The sequence below is a fragment of the Crocodylus siamensis genome, chromosome 7 (genome assembly GCF_052110815.1).
Source record: "Crocodylus siamensis isolate JL-2025a chromosome 7, ASM5211081v1, whole genome shotgun sequence".
Taxonomy (NCBI): Eukaryota; Metazoa; Chordata; order Crocodylia; family Crocodylidae; genus Crocodylus; species Crocodylus siamensis.
In genome coordinates this window covers 96,014,519-96,035,010 of record NC_143401.1, presented here as the reverse complement: position 1 = coordinate 96,035,010, position 20,492 = coordinate 96,014,519, and the positions used below count along the sequence as shown (strand labels likewise).

Genomic DNA, 20,492 nt, shown 5'->3' with positions numbered 1-20,492 from the left:
ATCTCCCTAAGGTACACTGCAATTGTGGCCCTACTAATGCAACTGCAATTAAGTGCCTCGCTGTTATCCTGGTATAGATTTCAATTCTGAGAAGTATTTAAAAACTAAGCTATGAAACTTTGATCCAGGGATAACACGAAGCAAACATGCTGCTCTGGATAAGTACATGGGATTTTAAAGCAAAATATGATGTAAATCAATGTGACTTTTGCTAAACCCTAACTTGTTTGGAGAATGTGTAAGTTGGCAGCGGGAGGGTCACCAGTGGGAGTGAAGCACTGGAAATTTTCTGTAGGTGGAGATGGGGGATTGGATGGGATGTACTGGGATTCCCAATGGTACAGAGAAACTTCTCAGGTAGCCAACTGGTGGTCTTGCTCACGTGCTCTGGGTAAAAGCAATCATGAGGTCTGAAGCCAAGAAGGATGCTTCCCCTTGGTCAGCTGGCAAGGACCATTTGGGAGTTCTGCCTTCCTCTGTTCACCTCCTACAATTATCTGGGTATATCTTACCTAACACATTCCCTGCCATTACAGGAGTCCAAGGCCCTCGTGGCATCCTTGATCTCTCCAGCTCCCTTCCTGTCTCACACTGTAGTTTCTGAGGCACTGCTGTATCTATATTAATGACCATAAGTTAGTTATACAGTATTAGGGTGCACTTATCGCTTTTGGCACATGGAGGGACTGGAGCTGTTCTTCTCCATTCCTGTGGACTTAACATTTATTACCTGGCTGCCTGTTGTTTCACGAAGCTGGACTTGTTGACCCCGCTGATCCCTTCCAGCCCTGTCTTCCTATGAATAATTTTTCAAATGTTGGCAAATTTAAAGCAACCTGCCAAAGAGGCCTTCCCTGTTAGAAGGAGTTTTACTATTTTTGTCACTGGTGGTTGGAAATTTCTGAGCTCCATAATAAGTTATAGGTTTGGGTTGGGTCAGGCTGACTTTATTTTTAACACTTTGACAAAGTCACAAACCAACACACAAGGACAAATAAATACAACACTAGCGACAAGCTCACATTTTCCACATAGTCTCAGGGAACTTCTAGAGCACAAAACAAGAGGCACTGAACAACCTCCATGTTTTAATATATCTATAGTGAATTTACTATCCACTATTTGCCTGTCTTCTGCTCACATGGTCAGTTTTAGACATCCCTAATATCATAGACAACGCTGGCCACAAGTTCACAGAGTGGACAAATTCTTCATAATTCACCTTGATTTCCTACAGTGCCTGGCATCTCAGATCCCAAAGCACTGTTGACATTTTAGGTCCCGTAACATACTGCTGGGCTGGAAGTGGGGTTACTGCCATTTAAAGAGTTGGGGAATCTGAAGCACAAACTGATGAAGGAACTTAGCCTGTGATATCAAGCAAGTCAACAGAATAAGCAGGAACCAAAGCTGGGAGTCCTGACCCCCGGGTCCCTGTACTAATCACTACACTACATTCCTGCTGTTGGAGGTATGAACAACACATAGACTGGGGCTAAATTTCTCCCATTCTAACTATGTATTCTAACATGTCTTCAACATGCAAGTGTAACCAGATTTTAACAATTAGCACAGGTTGTATTATCAAGCAATTAGTTGCCTATTAAGAATGCGACAGACAAACCATACAACTTCTGCTGCTATCTAGGGCTGTATGCAGTATCACCAAAGAAATAACAACCAAGACTGACTCCATCTGAGCAGGTTCAAGAACTAGACCATTTCAACAATCTGCGCAACTGATACTTCTTCCTTTTGCTTCCTTTCCAAATGTCGCTATGACCCTCTGATAGTCCTTTTGTCCCACCACCATTCCCAGCTCCGACTACTTCTTTTTTTTGCCAGCTTCTCACTCGATCATCTCAGTCCCTTCTTCCACGCAGATACCCAAGTGCAGCACAACTGTTTTGAGCGCCACTTGTCCACACTTAAGTCCCCTTTAAGGATTTCTGCTGCACTGTTGACACTGAATCAATGTGGCTGGTAGACGAATTGCCCATTAGTATTCCCCTTCTCCTACCTGCCTGTCTTCAGATTGTTAGCGGCTTGGAACAGAGAACATCATTCTTGCATCTGGCAGATGGGGGCTACTATTCATCTCAGTTGTGGACTAGTAAAACACTGGAAACAGGTTACTCAAAAAGGTAGTGCAATCTCTGTCCTTGGAGGTTTTGAAGACAAGGCTCGACAAACCCCTGGCTGGGATGATGTAGTTGGGGCTGGCTCTGCTTTGAGCACAAGGTTGGACTAGATATGACCTCCTGAGGCCCCTTCACACCCTCATTTTCTGTGATTCTGTGATTCTAGCTTGAGCAGCCAGGAGCGTGCTCAAGTACCAGCATGAGGGGAGGGTGCTGAGAAGTTGAATGCTGTAAAAACTAAAGCAGAACCAATGGGACAAAGAATGTGAAGAGTGGAAATTGCAACCGCTTGTATAACACAGCTAGAAACCTGGGTGACAAGCAAGAGACAGGGGAAATTCCCACTGATGATAACAGCTGCAACCCAGCCCCACAGGGGAAGGGGATGTAGCTTGGCCCAGCAGGGACAGGGGAAGGGAGTGTGGCCTGGCCTCAACCTGGGCCCTGCTGGAAGATGGGTCGTGGCCTAGCCCCAGCCCAGCCTGTGTGCTGGAAGTTGAGCACCCTTGCTTTAATCAAATGGAAACGATAGGAGTCAAAACAGCATTCACTGGATAACATTTAAAGGTGATCTAGGGGCTCTTGCTGGTCTTAAACGCAAAGAATGTACGAATTCTTGAATGTTTGGAGGTGCCCAGCACGGGCCCTATCATAAGTAATAATGCGACTGAGTATTGCCTCGGTGCTGCAGGGATCCCCAAACAGCAGACTTCTGAACTGCTGCAGACACTAGAAAGACATGAATGGAGAGAGTGGCAATTCAACCCTTACTCTTACTCCCAATTTCTCTAGGTTTTGGAAGATTACAGTGGGGCCTTACTTTTAATGTGCACTATTTCCCCCTTCCCCAACTTTAGGATTAACAAGTCAAATGATTTTCAGTGCATCTGTCATTCCTTCTGTTTAGCAGCCAATGACAAAATAATTTCTGAAGTGTGCTCTTAATTACCGCTGGTTCTGAAATATTAGAACATCTGTTACTTTAAACCTCTGGCAGCGTTGTTACACCCTCCACAGTTTCTGAATTTGAGTAGCAGCGACCATAAATGGCCTAAAACAGAAAATTGATATTTCCGCCTTGTGCCTAGCGTAAATTCTTCATTTTGAATTAGTTTGCTCCTGGAGGGCTGCCTCTTTGAGTGTCTCTCTTTAGGCTATTGATGACAGCAAGCAGCAAATTAGCTTCTGTTATTGGAATCCTAAATTCTTTTCAAAGGATATAGCCAGAAGCATTGTCTAAACTCATAGTAATTAGTTAATTTTTGTAAATGGCTTTGAGTGTGAAAAAGTGCTACATAACTGCTAAATAGCATTACATGGGCAGAATTTGACAGCTGAACTGGGGCTGTGTAAGTACTGAAGTGAGAACGCAGGCTAGTTTTCAAGCCAAACTAAGAAACAAGATTAGATTCATAACACTATTCCTGTGTCTGTGAATTGCTTTGGACTCCCTTCTACTCACATGTCATTTAAGGTATTGACTCCAACCTATAATCAGCTGTATGGTTTGAGCCCTGTCTGCAAATGACCAAACCACTCACCCTGGCATCACTGCAACAGCTGAGAACAGCTGAGATGTCTTTGCTAAGGGTACTTGGGGGTCAGAAGCAGCAATTTCAAGTGGTGTTGGTCAAATATATCCAGTCATACATTTATTTGATTATGGTCCAGTTAACAGACTATGGTTTCACAAAGGTTATTTCTGGCTGTGTGAGGCACCAGAGGGCAGAAAGCTGATTATGGAGACTATTAAGGACAGCTCAATTTAATTTCTGGGTAATTTTCTCAAAGTCTTGCACCCAGATGATACAGTAATGGCTACATAAATCTAACAAACAGCTTTCTGTGGACTTAGGGACTCCTTTCTCACACACAGCTTTTACTGACGCTTACATACACGACACATATCTGTACTATGGTAACATCTAGGAGCACGGATGATGGACCGTGACCCCATAAACAGAACAGAAAATTTAGGCTGCGAGCTTCTGAGGGCAGAAACCAACTCTGTTTTCCGCTTGTTCGGTTTGTTCATATTGGGGTCCCAGTTTATAAAAAAACATAAGAACTGCCATTGACTGGGTCAGATCTAGGTGCATCTTGCCCAGCATCCTGTGTCACATGATGACAGAGTGGATGCTGAAAGGGAGCATGAATAGGCCAGGACTGGGTCTAGAGGCACTGCAGTAATACAAATGAAGTGTATGGCACTCCCTACCCCAGACTGCTTATAAGACAAAATTCAACTGACAGGAGACTAACACTTCAATGACCTGACTCTTGTCATTCTTTTTTTATGCATCATGGTGCAGAAGAGGTGAAGGAGGGACCTGCAGGAGGATAATGAGGTACCTCTGCAGATGTTTATTGGGAGCCCTCGTAGCTTGAGGGGCTACATGAGAAAAAGCATGAAGATAGTTATTTAAAACTGTAGCCAGTGGATGGTGGGGGTTGAAACACTGCAGGCCAGAATCAAAATCTTTAACAAATGAGAAAGGCCAAGACAGAGCGGTGATAGGCCTGGAGAGTAAAGATAAGAAGATCCGATAGAAGAATGAGCCGGTAGAGAAATGCAAACAGAGGGTGACACAAAGTGCCAGGCTAGGAAAAAGATCTTTGCACAAGCATTCCACATAGATCTGAGCAAGATAAAAAGGTATTTATTAAGGGTGGAAAAAAGGATGAGGCAGTAATCAAGCTGTGAGATGATGAATTTTAGTTTATTTAGTGTATGCGGTTTCACCATATTGTTTCTGCCATCTTAAGGCCATATTATCAGCAGTGTGAGGAGCCTGAAGGTCACCAGGTAGCAGTCAGCAATGTGAGACATGGTTTGAACCTGTCCTCAAGGGTATTTGTTGTCACTGCAAAGGCCCCATTGGTATAGGTCTGAGGCACAGTGAACCTGTCCAGCTCGAAAATGGTTGAGAGATGCCCCATAACGGCATAGCCAGCTAAATCCTAGTTGACTGACTGTCGGATCAAAGATGATGTGGTGATTGATTGGTCCCTGTGCTGACCATTCTTTGTGCCATGAAGTAAAGAAGAGTCAAAGGATTTTGAAAGGGTGGACAATATTGGGTCTCTTGAGGGAAGTCAAGCTATGGGTGAGTAGGATATGTCACAGTGCACTGGCAATATAGGATGATCATGGAGTCTGGTTAGTAAATCTACTTCAGCATTTATGCAGCGGAGATGAGGGGGAGTAATGTTACTGAGGATTGGTAACCATGGGAGTGCAATGTGCCTGAATGAATGTTAGTTGTATAAATGGATAAAATACGCCAGATCCTAGATATTATGCAGAAAGAACTGGCAAATTATGCACATAGTCTGGACAAAAGAACCTAGGGAGAGGTGGGAGCTAGAGATGATGCCCAGGCTACAGGCCTGAATGCCAGGCAGCACAGTGGTGTTGCACATACTCCACAAGGAGGACAAATTTGGGGGAAAGCTCTATTAGCTATGCTGCGTTGGAGATGGTAGTCAGACCTGTACAGGGCAAGCTCAGAGAGATAGGATGAGTTTCAAGCTTGAACAGAAGGAGGCATGTTGGGATTACAAGTGGACCTGAGTCCTCAGCACAGGAATAGCAGCTGAATTTGTGGATGAGATGACCCAGAGATAAGGTGCAGAGTAAGAAGAGGGGATGGCCAGGAGTGGACCTGAGGAGATCCATCATTATGCTAAACCGCATTATAAATGATCCTGTCCCCCAGACATTCAGCCATTTGTCCTTGTCAGAGGAGGAAAGGCATTTTAGGATTTGTACTCAGGAGGGTCATTTTCTCTTCATGTCAGGTTCAGAGCCCTAGACCCTGCTCCCACAAAGATTGTGTTGGCTCTTCCTGTCAACTTCAGCTTTCATATTTGTCATTACTCAGCTACGCAGCCTCTCTGGGATGGCAGAAGTCCAGCATAGAGACCCAGGCTCCATACATCTGACCGTCCTGTTACAGTGCCTCTCATGCTACCACCGACCAAACCGTTAAAAACAAGAGGACCTGGTAGCAGAAGAGGAAAACAGTTAATGGGGGCACTACTTGACTTATTAGCCATAAGGCTGCACAAATCTAGAACCAGCCTTGACCTATATGTACATAACTTTTAACCTGAATCAATACCAGATTAAGTGTAGACACAATGCATTAGTCAGTAAACTCCTACCTAGAAAAAGTAGAAAATGAGAGCAGTCACCTATTGCAAAATGTGACAAAAATCAATACATCTGCACCATTTTTTTCTTTTAATTAATGGAGCTTCCATCCCAGGGTTAACAGGTTCCCTACAAAACAGCAGTGCTGGGAGATTTGGTTAATTAGGACTTGTCTACACTGCCTGTGCAGAGAGCTGAGGTGCCCTGCTGCAAAGAACAAGCTGCCCACTCACTTCTACCCAGCACAGGCATGACGCAGAAAGCAAGCGGGGCAGCTGGTTCGATGTAACCCTGAGCACGTGTGCAATGACACGCAGGTGTGTTTCTTGGTGCACACTCAAGACCATGATAAACCAGCTAAGCTACCTCATTTCCAGGGTGTGGCAATGCCCCACCTGTCCACAGAATGCTTGAATCCACCTCCGGTGGATGGTTCTGTAAGTGTTGAGAATTAATAACATTTCTCTTCAGAGCAGATTTTTAAAATAAAGACACAATTTTCTTTTGTTATTTCTGTGGAGAAAATTAATTTTTGATGGCACCAAAAAGTTATTGATCAAATCCAAGGCTTTCCTATTAAATCTAAAAGATTCCAACTTCAGAATCTGTATCTGATGCACAGATACAAACTAACATTCTTGACTCAACAACAATACCATCTAGCTTTTTTTTATATCTAGCCAAGGAACTAATGAAGTAAGGCTTCCCACACCCCTGTGCATGAAGCAGGTGTTATGCTGACCTTGTAAGTGAGGGAAATAAAGCTGAAAGATGGGAGCAGACTCATGTGAGGAGAGTGCAACTTGGTGGAAGAGCCAGGATTAGAAAGTCCCAATTCCTGGCCCCAGGCCTGAACTACAAGGCCCTCCCCTCAAATATCTATCATTGTTTTCCCTGCCTTGAAAAGGGAACAACACGTTCTCTGATAAGCTAATCAACATATTTTCTAGTATTCGTGCTTCTCAATATCCTGTGTAGAAAAGATCCTTTGAAACATCAGTGCTGGTTTAATCATTTCTAATTTATATACTCATGCTTTTGACAGTAATAACTCACTGTTAAAACATTTAAGTTTTCTTAACTCCCGTGCTCAATAGCTACTGTTCCTCCTTTCCTCCCAGAATCTGTCCAATTGTTTTTAACTTGGCTAAACTGTCGGCATCCACAACATTTGATGGCAATGAGTTCCACACTTTAATTACAGGCTCTGTAAAAAACAACTTCCTTTTGTGAATTTTAAACTTACTATCCACTATTTTATTTTGTGATTTCTAGTTCTTGTACCTAGGGAGAGAGAGTGAATAACAAATCCCTATCTACTTTATCTTTGCCATTTACTATTTTGTAAACCCTTATGTCCCTCCTCAAGTGTCTCCTTTCAAAACAGAATAGGCCTGGCCTCTTTAATCTCTCCTCATATGGAAGCTCCTCCACACCACTAGTCATCCAAGAAAGAGCTGAAATTACTTCTCTATGGGGATGTCTACGCATGCGCTTTAACGCATTAGCCTACTTTAATGTGTATTAAAGCATCATTAAAAAAACCATGCTCTTTAGCTAATGTGCATTCTTCTAGACCTCACAATGGAGGGCACTTTTATATGTGCTCAGGTGTGGGGGGGGGGGGGAAGGGGGAGGCGGCACTTTAATTAGAGCAGTTCTGCAAGCAGCTCTAATTGAAGTGCTACCGCATCTCGTGTATCAGCGTCCCTGCACTTAAAAATGGTGGTGGGGGCACTTGAACTAAAATTAGTTTGATGCGCTTTACTTTAAGTGCCCCTGACACCATTTTTAAGCACAGGGATGCTGATACACGAGATGCAGGAGGCTGTCAGAGCGCAGTAAATGCCACACTCCAGCAGACCAATTAATCAAGTCTGGGTTGAAGCATTGGAATTCCAGCACGTTGGAGCAGCCTCTGCACTCATGTACAGGTGCCCAGGGGTACTAGATTTAATGTGCATTACCTAAAGTGCATTAATGAACATGTAGATGTACCCCGTGTTATAGATTTTGTTGCACACTAGCTTAAAAACACCAGCTTTGAGTCTGTGTGCATATGTTATTAATTTTATTTTTTACAAAGAAACTTGTCACAAAGAACAATAACCCCCCGGCTATTCATCAATGAGTTATTGCTCCCCTCTTCTCAGTAACTGGCTTCTTATTGGAGCTGAATGTCCCAAAAGCTCATCACCCACAAAAACAATATTGGGATTCAGATATGTGCAAGTATCTAGTACCTGTTCATTAATCTTTGATATCTCTGTGGAGCTGCGGTTCTAAGGCACAGATACCAAGACCAGACGTGCCATCCTGAGCAAATAAAAATTTTGATCCAGGAAATGATGGCCATCCCACACTTCTATTATGCAACAGTAGTTCCCTTGGAAGGAGATCTGTAGTCTTTCAGAACAATGGCACCTTTCATGGGATTAGGCTGTACTCCAGGAAGCAAAAGAAGCTTTAATGGGGCTTTTCACAACAGTTGTGGTAGCTGACAAAGCACTCGGGATGCACAGCTCTGATCGGCACCACATTCATTTTGAGGGCACACAGCTCCGTCACTGTGGCTCTCACAAGTGAGCCAAGCCCTATTCATCTCCAGAACATTGGAGGTAAATGAGGACGCAATGTAATTTTGGCAACTTTCCTCATTAGCTGAATGTCTCCTGAAAAAAATTTTATATTTGAATCTCTGCTTCATCTACATGTTGTATTTCCAAAACAAGCAAAAACACTGTGAGATCACTGGATTTGTTAAAAAAAAAAACTGATGAAAAGGAAAGAAGATAAGGTATTCTTGGATCTGCCTTCTGGCTATGGGGTCCCACCCTACACACTGAAGTGTAAGTAGCATACATGGCTGCAACAGCTTCAGTATACAATACAGAGCAGTGTAGAGCAGAGGTGTAAAACTCATTCAGCAGGGATCAGCACTGCACAGAGTATGGGTCCCTGAGAGGCTGGAGCAGCTGCTGGATTGAGTATACTGGGGAAGAGGGAGGGGGAAGGGATCTGTGGACCAGATCCGGCCCATGAACCAGCCCCAGGCCATGCCCTGTGTGGGTCTGATTAGACCTAGGAGCAGCACTAGGACTAGATGGTGCGGCTCCGTGGACCAGATCTGGCCCGCAAGCCATATGTTTTACACCCATGGTGAAGAATAATCTGCAAGTAGACACAGTGGTCAAAATCTAAGGCTAATCTAATAACCCAGAGACATGCCCTGTCAAGGAAGGTTTTTTTTTTAAAACATGCTCCTTCCTGAACATTTTCTATTGAGAGAGATCAAGAGTCCAATACTTGTCTTTCCAGACTTTCCTACAGGATCTGTGGAGAATCTCAAAGGATTCTGCTTCCTGTGACCTCCCACGCCTCACTAAGAGGTACAGGGGTAGTAAGTCTTTAACAAAAACATCATTAGTTCACAGGAGGAAGGATGAGTTTGTGAACGAGGTGCTGCACTGAAATGCTAGAGACCCAGGCCCTGTTCTTCCTTTGTCACGGATTTCCTACCAAGCTTGGGGAAGTCACTTAATCCTTCACACCCCGGTTTGCCGATGGTAAAGCAGGGATAATACAATTTCAGATACAAGAATTGTGGTGATACAACCATGAGAAATTTAGTAATAAGATATGAAATGGGTACCTGTTGGACCTTCTTTTAGGGGTACATCATAATTTATATGATACCAACAGCATGCCAAGTGCCTAGCCAACATTGAGTTTTTGGGTGTCATCCTTTATACCCTTCTCCCCCACAATCTCCCAATAAAACCTCTCTCAGGATGACTCAACTAACTCAAGCAGAAAAGAAATCGCTATCATCCAGTCTAAGTTCACCAAGAGCTCTGCTGCATAAGCACTCAAAACTACATGAAATGCTCCCTTAGCCCAAGGGTTGAGCATGTTTTTTTCTGTGACACTCCCTTACCTATCAGTCAGGGGAATCTCAAGAAATGACGCACATAGAAAATCCACCTCTCTCAGATATCCTTGTCCCAAATTCAGCATCTTATTTCTTGTTCATTATGTCAACAACAAGGTTTGATTAAATGTTTCCTGCCCCGTGCTCTATCTCTAACGGTCAGACTCTGAAAGACTCAGCCTTTTCTTGGAAAGCTACATTGGCCTATCAGCTGAACAAGCAGGAAGATGAGGAAATAAGTTATGTGAAATTCACGTCTGTGTATAAGTGCCATTACAGCACGGACCTTTCCTGGATAAAGAGAGCACAGTAAATTCATAGTCTGACCTAGTTTTTATGTCAGAAAAGGCAAATGTTGCCATTATGAAACCCAAATTATTACATGTGAAGTTACAAGTCAGCCCTTAGGGCATAACAGTCTCCCAGGAAAGATCTTATCACCCAAAAATGTCAGTTGATCTTGACAGATGCATAATGTTGAGGGACAGTTGAAGATCACAGTGTAAATTGCTGGAAATAATCTATTTTGTGGACACTTTCTCTGCAATATTCACAGCATTCTCCACTCTGGCTATGCTGCATTGTTTGATATGCTTTCCAATAGCAATGTAATTAAAAACCATTCACCAGCGTAGTTTCAAACAGCTGTGACAGCAAGTTTTTGCACCGTCTCATCTCTCTTGGACAAATACAGCTGGCGTGGCTTCATGAACAGATGGACCTAAGAGCAATATGATGTTTTTGGTAGTATCAGAGATTAAATCTCCTCTCTTTAGATGCACCTCACTATCAACCACCTTGTCCTAGCAACAAAGAGAACCCAAGTTCATTTTGTGCGACTCAAATGATCTTCCCAGGTTCACTGAAAAGCTGCTTCTACCAAATAAAACAATATATTATGTGGAGATACAATGGGATGGGCTGATGCATCCACGTATGATGTTTCCTCTCTCTACCTTTTCCTTCCCATTTCTCCCTTCTGTAACCAGCTAAACTGAAGGATAATATGAACAAGATGAAAGGTTCCCTCTTATATTCTGCACTCAAATAAAAAAGGGTCATGGAATAAAGGCCAAGAGATCACTTAAAAAATAAAATACATTTAAAATGTTCCATTATCCTATATTATGCTTTATTTGTGTTTAAAAAATATGTCACTTGTGACTACCATTATGGGATCAATCTTCTGTGCATTAAATCCAGTAAGAGCTTTCTCACTGATTTTAGTGATAGCAGGACTTGAAATCAGGAGAAACTCAGCATGCATGGCTATTCAGAAACCACAGTTTGTGGGACAGAAGCCTTCCCTTTGGCTTGGATTTCACTTTTTGTGGGAGATCTAAGGTGCCCCAATTACTGCATTTACTTGATCCTAAGATGAGGTTTCTTTCCTCATTTAACATGGGGGGAGAAGACCCCTTGCCTTGGAATCGAGTATAAGGAGATGGGCGGGCAGCCCGGACCTGCTACGACCCGGCCCTCCACTGTCTTCCCACACTATCTCCCCACTGCCTGCCCCCTGCTGCAGTAGCGGGGGTCAGGGCACAAGATGACCCCCAATAATTAGAGTTTATACATAGAAAATTATAACAAATTTTTAACAAATTATTAACAAATTTATAAATTTCCATGTACAGAATCTAATTATTGGGGGGTCATCTTCAATTCAGGATCACCTTGGATTTGCATAAATATGGTATGCAGTCTTGAAGATCCAACTTTTGAAAGCTGTTACATACCTTGGGGATGGATGAAGGAAAGAATCTGCTGGTTGCTAAGAGGCCCTTCATGTTGCTTCCCGACAAGCAAAGTGGCATGAGAGTGCTGACTGACTGATTCATTGAGGCTATTTTGTTAACTTTATATGAGCCCTGGAACAAACTGTCTGATATTCTGTGATTGGACATGTCAAAACTGATAAAAGGGAGCCCGTGCTTACATGTTCCCAACAGTGCAGAGCTCCATGGAGCTGCGGGAATGAATTCCTTCTAACTGGCTTGATAAAAAAAAGGAAGTAACACAATTCCAGCTGTTTCTGAACATCACAGTACAGTGGTTTTAGAAAAAACCTCTCAACATGTTTTGACCTTTTCAATGCAGGCTTCCACTGCAGACCTTTTTTTATGATCAGTCTTGTTAATCTCTTCCCACCTATTTATTTATATGTGCATGGAACATGCATATTTCCCAACAGATGAGTAAAAGTGTCATCAGATTTTCATCATCCCTGTCATCCTGAATGCTATGGTGTAAGGAAGATGATCTTTATACTGGTTGCTAAAATGTCAAAGTGATTTTGCAAGGTGGTTAAAATACATACAAAAGAACATGTTAAAAAACTAAATCGGAACCAGGGAAAGGGAACCAGTAGTGGGGAAAGGTCACTGGCTATTCTCCATTGCAAATAGGGTCTTGGTTGCATTCTTTATGCTCCCAATTTGGCAATTTATTTTACTTTTATTTTAACAGAAGAAGAAAGATGCAACAGAAGTCTATTTTTCAGCAAACCCAAGCAACCAAACACTTTGTCCAGATAAGTAAAATGCAATGACTTACTGACCTGCACTTGAACATCCTCAGGGCACTGACTGACTGATGCTTGCAACACAAAGTGAAAAATGAAAAGTGGCCTTCTGCCTCAGTTTGCTGACAGCAAAAGTACTAGGTGATTTACCAACCTGGCTCACTACTTTGCTAAACTCCTCCAGTCCAGCTCCCCTTTGCTGGTTGTATCACAGGCGGACAGCACATAGCTAAGGGACTGCGGTAGGGGGTCAGTTTTCACAGTGTTTGCTTTAGGTCAGGCTTCTGGGTCACTCAGCGCACCTGTAACTTTTAAATTCAGATGAGTTTGGTTTTCCTTATGGAAGCAACATTCCATTCACTTTTAAAATAAATTGCTTCTTCGTAAAAGTAAACACTGAGGATACTATACTTTATTCCCAAATAAAAACGCTGAGATCTGAAAAAGAGGAGGAAAGCAAAAGGAAGGAACAATTATCATGATGAGTCTGCTCTCAAAACTATTTAGTAAAGTAAATGCTGTCTGTATTAATGAGTACTGGGTTGCATATGACAGCTTTATATCCCTTAAAATGCGAGTAAGAACAGGGCCTCATCCTAATGCTCTCTTCTATGTAAATGTATGACTTCAGTGGAAACACGTTAATAAGGGTTCAATGGATCAGTATCTTAAACAATTAGTTGAAAGCACTGAAAGATCCATCTCCTACATCTCACAAGTATGCAAAATGTATATCAGTGGGATAGAGACTGAGTGAAAGACAGGGCCAACCTCTACAACATGCTAACTTGCGATGAAAAGAGCAAGGCAGTTAGTAATGTTAATAAACTAGCAACAGTACATGCTGACTTCTACATTACCTATGATTCCAGTAGTTTACCATCACTTCCCCTTTGCTTGTAGCATTCCCAGCTGCTGTCTGGTAAAAACTTAAGCAGTGGCGTAACTGACACTCATCAAACCCTAAAACTTCTGAGGATGGACATTCACACAGTGTGCTTTGATCCCACGTTCCTCCTTGCTCACTGCACTTTTCTGGACCAGGAAAACCAATCCAAGCGCATCAGCTAGAATTGGGGTACACAAAATATAGCCTGCAGGCCAGATTCAGCCCACCGAGAGATTTCATCTGAGCCACGGTGGGTCCCTTGGCCTGGCTAAGCCCAGACACAGGGGGCAGGCTAGGCTGTAGGGTATGCACCCAGTATCGCCATCCCCAGGCATGCAGTGGCTGGACTCACTTCCCAGCAGCTCCTTCCAGCTACCACTATCAGTCTCCACTGTCACCACCAGACTGGCCCCACTACCCGGGCAACTCAGCCCATCTGTCCCACACCCAACGCCATAGGTGCCAGATGGAGAGGGCAGGTAGGGTCTCTATGGAGACTGGCCTGGGAGCTGCACAGGCAGGGCGCACTTGGTCGCACAGATGGAATGGGGCAGTAAGCAGCATCCAGGAGCGGGATGAGTGGGCAAGGCTGGGATCGGGATCTTGAGGAGGTGACAGTGTGGGGCTGTAGCCTGGGGCAGAGCCATGATCTGCTGCCCACATGTCCCTGCAATGGGCACTGGTTCCACGAGCAGGGGCATGCAGGGAGTGGATCACAGCTCTGTCCCAGGCCTGTGCTGTCACTGCCCCGCAATTCAATCCCAGCCCCATCCCCACCTGCCCATGCCGCTCCTTGCTCACCCCTGACCCCATCCCATCCACCTGGCTCAGTGCACCCTACTCACATGGGTCCATGGAGACCCCACATGGTGACAGTGCAAGGCCAGGCCCTGAGGCAGAGCCACTTAAGGAGTTCTGATGAACTGTTGCACGCCAGGGGTGGAGGGTGCTAACCCGGTCCAGGACAGCTCACCAAAGCTCCCTAAGTGGCCCTCTGGCCCAAATACTTGCCCACCCCTGTGCTAGATTCAATTCAGCATGTTATTATGTCCTGACATCAGGAGAGACTTACCTATACCTCTTAATATGTAAAAAATGGAGTTGTTTTTGTTAGTAATTCATGGAACTGGCTACATCAATTACCTTTCTATGACTACCATGTACAGTAATTTTTTTTAGTCTCTTCACTTTAGTGTTAAACTAAGATCCACCTCGCTAAGCCCTTGGGAAACATTATGTGGTAAATACACATGCATTACACAAGATGTTAGAGTACAAAGACCTGGGCAAAAGTCAGTTAATCCAAGGGCATGCTCTTACTGCTTTTGTAAGCAAACAATGAAAACTCAGAGTATTACAGAGCATTCTGAGCCTCTATCTTCTCCAGGCCATCTGTGCCAGAAGAGGTTAAACTACTCTGCTTACTAAGCATAAATTCAGCATAAAATCCCTTTGTTTGGAAACGTTCCAAACACAACTGGCAGCTGTAAATATTGCTCTTGTGGTTAAATAACTAAATTAGTCATGGATTGTGAAGTGACTTTAGGACACTGCAGGGTACAAATGGAGCAAGTGCTGCCCCCGCCCCCATCTCCTATTTAAACAGTGTGCTGGTGAAACAAGCCAGATTAGCAGTTTTGGGTGCTGACATTCTCTGCTCACCTACAGAATGGGGGCAGCACAAGCCTCCTACACACCAAGACCTACTAACATACTTCATTTTGGCTCTGGAAAGAAACCGTTCAGAGCTCCCCAAAGCTTATTCTCACCAGCTTTGACTTTCTCTCTCTGCCCTCTCCCCAAAATACAAATACCATTTTCACTGTTCATACGTTCACTTTAAAAATGGAAAGAGGACCTAACAAGATGTGCATGCACCAATATCACACCTACAGATCTATCGCTGCTGCAACTGTCACTCCTCAATACCTCCGTTCTCCATTCTCCTTCAGTTTCACCTTCACTGCTTTCAGGTTTGTTTGTTTTTAGCTGGTAAAATCTGCAAGCCAGGAGCCTAAATTATACTGCCTTGTATGTATACAGGGCGTCATATGCATAATCAGAGAGAAAAAAAGCTTTTAACTTCCATATCCTGTTCCAACTTGTATCTCTACCAAGACTGCTATAAATTTATCAGCAACTGCAATGGTGAAATTTGCAGAAGAAATTTTGAACAAAAGAAATTAAGGTAGCAGTAAAACTTTTAGCTACTACTTATCTGTACCAGATTTGAAAAAGGTACAAGACAGGTGAAAAACTCTACTTTCCACGTAGCCATTCAGTATAAAAACAAGTTTGAGCAGGGTGCAAAGTGTCAGGGAAATAACAACAAATCTATCGCTGTCTTTATCTAACGTACACCTTTTTTTATATAATCACACCAGTAATAAAACTGTACCTACTCAGCAATTAGTGTGATTCAGAGGCAGTCAGAATTCGCTGGGTTTCCATCTCAATTTCCTGGCACCTAAGTTAGGTTATTGTTGCCCCAAAATGTACTGTCCTTAATTAAGCTTCAACACTGAAGCCCTCAAATCTGCTATATGCTTTTTCACAGCACCTGTCTGGCCCTTTGCACATGTAGGAAGTTTGGGACAGACCAGTTACTCTTATTTAGGCATGCTGAGATTATCAACTGCTTGTGGAAGCCGCCCTGAAATACCAACATTGGCTTTTATTTCCAGATGTCGCATCAGTTGTTGTATATTCTGTATTTTTCTATTGCTTGTAGTAATAAAGGAAAAGTAAATTTGCACTGAGTGCTCTGCTCAGGCACAGCAGAGCTTAACATTTTAAGAACCACTCCTACGAATGATGACCCATAATATTAAAGATATACAAACCATTAATACCTGGATTACAGCCACAATGCACTGTAAGAGTTTCCCTAGTCGTATAGATGAGACCTTTTACGCTGATGAATAATCTCAAGAAATGCCTATTCTAGAGGTGTGCAAAGGGTAAGCTGTGCCTGGACAGTGGAGGTCAACTTTCAAAGATGGATACCTTGGCCACTTTAAATGTAGCCAGGTATTCAAGCATTTTTTAACCTATTTTGTGCTTTCTTGATACAACTGTAAATTGGAGAAAGAACAGAAACAGCACTAAGAGATGCCCTCCCCACTTACTTACTAATGTGCATCAGGCCTGACAGAGTCACCACCTCCAAGAGTGAGACAGGAGTTCAGTTCCAAGGCCATCCAGTCCCGCCCTCCCCATTATTATTTTCACCGCTAAAAACCTGTGTTTTTACTTCAGGGTAATGAGTGCACATAAACTCTCTTGGGGTAAAAATGAAGAGAAGACAAGGCACCTCATTTACCATGAGGTGAACTCGGGTAAACCCCAAGTAGGGGTTGCAGCAACACTATAGTGCCTGGTTTTTGCTGACAAGGCTTTTTGGGTAGACGTGATATCTCTTATTAGACCAACTAAACAGTTGGAAAAATTGTTCTTTGCAAGCCTTTGGGTACAAACACCCTTCTTCAGGCACACAGGTACTGTTTTTGCTGTTTTCTCCACCTTTTTAGCAGTGAAGAAAAACCTTAAGACTGGGGAATCAGTTACATGTGGAACTTTGCACCCCAACCTAGACTGTAAGGACTAATTTCCCTCCGTCGAGGGAAATGTTAGTTTGGATCAGAACAGAATGGATTTTAAACAATGGCCAAGTCCACATATGCGCCACTATATGAAATTAGCTGGGTCCTGCCATGCTCCCCAACTCCCAAGCTGCAGAACCAGCGGGTAATTTAGCTCCTTGTACAGGTCATCAATTTGATTCTACCTTTGTCTCTAGCACCTGTCTTCAGGGAGGTGCTGCCAGCAGGCAACCTTTCTCCCCTGCACCTCTTGAGCAGGGCCATGTCACTCTTGTTGAACTCAAAGGTTGCTGATTCCAACTCAGTTCACTCCAGAGCATGGCAAGCCTGATTTATAACCAATCCCTTGAATCTTTCCTTGCCCAGATTTACAACTAGATAAACTCCACATTCCCTTCTTGAGATAAGGCAAGTGAACTGTTGCCTGGATTGCAAGCGAAGAGTATGAAAGGAAGTTATTTGCTTCTTTAAGAGGCTTGGAGTCAGGCTAAGTATTGTATTTGAATCAGTTTTTATTTCCTTCTCCATGAATGAATACCAATCCAGATGGAGATGCAGAAAAAAACTTGGGCAAAGAAAATTAACTGGTTGTATATATTTTCTAAGAAGTTTGCTGTCATTGCTTTCAGATAATGATGTGGTACTCAAGTTGCAAACACAAAGGGCTGGTTTCTTTTTTAAAAAAAAATTGAGGGCTTTTCATTTTTCATTAAAAAGTCTAATGGTTATTTCTAGGGGGTTTAGGTTATCAAATGCTTCTTTCTGCAAAACCTAAGTTTGAGTTGAACCTAAATTTGGAGCTACAACTGACAAAACACTGATCCTTTAAGCATTTTTTTTAAATGCTGTTAAAGGCTGCTTAAAAGCTGAAAATCTTTCTGACAAATTCCAGCTCAAATTGAGTTTTGCACATCCACACCCCAGGAAGCGTTTAGAATATCAACGCGACAGAAGCACTTATATGGGTACACTTTCTACTTTCGAACTTCAGGAGACAACACGTATATTGATCACATAACATCTGTCTTTTAGCTGTCTCAGAAATTGTATTTTATTCCACTGAGCTTTTGGCAATACGATTGGTCTGTAAGGAACTGGACAGAATAAAAGCTGCATTGTGTCATGACACCACATTTATGCTGGAATAAATTCCAACAGTTGCGATGAAACTGCCAAACTTCTGACAGCTCTTTTGACTTAAGGACCAATTACAACAGAGTGTTTTAAACTGTAATTCTACTCTAAAATATGTCGGTTAAATTGATATAAGGCTCCACTTGGATGGTATTGTATCTCAGATTTCCAGAGCGAAACTGCTCGAGCAGAAGATGAGGACAGTTTTCCCAACAGCTGCCAGTGCAGATGTAATAAGGCACTGAAAAAATTTGGCTGTCAGTGGCATTATACAAACCAGGGAAGGAAGGGGGAGAGAAGAGAGGACAGATGACGTGACAATCGAAAAGCAGAGTCTGAACTGTGCAAACCCGCTGTCACGGAGATCACTTGTGGGCATAACCGTCCAAAGGATTGGGGCCTCCGTCACGACGGCACTGCGCTCCTTCTCCCTGGGCTAACAGGTGCACAGGGCAATAAAGTGTATTTTAATCAGCAACCGGATCTAATCCGTAGTTCACGCAGGGCGCAGTTGTGTTGGGCAAGAAAGGGCTGTTATTACGCAGCCGCTCGGAGCCCGTCGGATTCAACCGAGCTTCCCACAGCGCGTGTTATATACGTTTATTATATATCGTATATGTCTGTTCTTCCAAAATATATACAATCCCGTCCCGCAAATAAAATCCCTGAATGGACCAAGGACGACGCCAGAGCAGCCACCCCCTCAAGCACCTCCTGAGAAGACGCGCGGCACCCCTCGAGAAGCACCCGCGCCGCCAAGGAGACGTGCGGCACCCCTCGGGAAGCGCCCGCGCCACGTTTGGCAGGTGCCCCCACGACGCAGATCTCCGATTTTACCGTCCAAAACAGAGACCGCACAAGGCGGGAAAGAAAGATGCTGGACTCAACTTGGACGCGTTGCCAGAGCGCATCGGAGCCGCCTTCCTGCACAGGGGGCTGTGAGGCACCGCCGATTCCCGATCGGGTCGATGCGGCAAAGCCCAAGGGCGCCCGCGGCACCCCAGGGTGACCACCGCCGCTGAGGCCCTGAAAACCCGGACGTTTCATCAGCCGAGGGTGACAGTTACGAATGTGAGGGGTCACGGCGTGAGGCGTTGCGAGCCCCCTCAGTGCGTGCCGGGGGCTGGAGGTGACGTGGAGCCAGGGGCGTGAGGGGCTGGGGGCCATGTCACTGCCCCTCAGGGGTGCGCGCAGCCCCTCCGCCCCCGCCGGCGGGAAGGGGGCGCCCCTCCCTAGCCGCCCCTCCGCCCCCCAGCCGCCCCTCCGGGCCGGCCAATGGGAGCGTCCCCCGCGCAGAGCGAGGCTGGCGCGTCCCCCCGGCAACGGCCCCTCCGCGCGCCGCACTCACCTCCCGCCGCGCGCCCAGGAAACGGCCCCGCACCAACTGCCGCAGAGCCCCGCCGCCGCACTGCGCATGCGCAGGAACGCCCCGCCCCGCCCCGCCCCAGGGAGCGGGGGGAAGTGCCCGCCCCGCGCTGCGCCGCACGCAGAGAGGGGGAGGGGGCAGGGCCTCCGCTTCGCAGCGAGTGGGGAGTTGCGCGCGGTGCCTAAGCGCGCGGGGGGGGATTTCTGGGGGCCTGGCACACGTTACATACATCGCTCACTCCGTCACACGATACATTTAGGCCACACGTGCCAAGTCATCGCAGGGCAATGAACCAGTGAGGCAAGGATTTTGGAGGCCCCTGGTAGACATTACATACATGGCATAAGTCATCGGTCAGCAGTGCAATACATTCAGAGCAGCCGCGCAGGCCAAGTCATCGAACCAGCAAGGCAAGGATTTCTGAGCGCCCTGCGCCGCGTTACATACGTCGCGCCAATCGCTGGTCCATCACACAGTGTGTTTAGGGGGACACGTCATCGCCACACAATAAATTGGCAAGGCGAGGATTTCTGAGAGCCCTGCGCCGCGCTACATACATCGCGCTGTTCGCTGGTCCGAGACAGGCCACACATGCCAAGTGGTCGTTGCACCGTGACCTGCTGAGTCGCTCGGTAAGGTTGCACGGTCGCCTGCCGCGGCCCCCCGCTTCCCCTGCGGCAGGTTCAGGTGTGAGGCCTGCGTCGTGTCAGGGGTGACAGTTGTTGTAGGCACGGTTGAGGTGACGGATT

General features: G+C 44.9%; 1 protein-coding gene across 4 annotated transcripts in view; it reads right to left on the bottom strand.

Annotated features, from left to right (window-relative positions):
• Positions 1-19,839, bottom strand: part of NT5C2 (5'-nucleotidase, cytosolic II) — an 81,042-nt gene extending 61,203 nt beyond the window's left edge. For 3 of the 4 annotated variants that reach the window (XM_090056768.1, XM_090056770.1, XM_090056771.1), the window contains exon 1: positions 19,726-19,839. In XM_090056768.1, coding sequence (XP_089912894.1) covers positions 19,726-19,793 — 68 coding nt within the window. In that variant the 5' untranslated portion in view covers positions 19,794-19,839. Of the gene's footprint in view, positions 1-19,265; positions 19,304-19,725 lie in introns of those variants that run through there. The other variant, XM_090056769.1, reaches the window with a different exon arrangement.
• Positions 19,840-20,492: the final 653 nt, after the last annotated feature.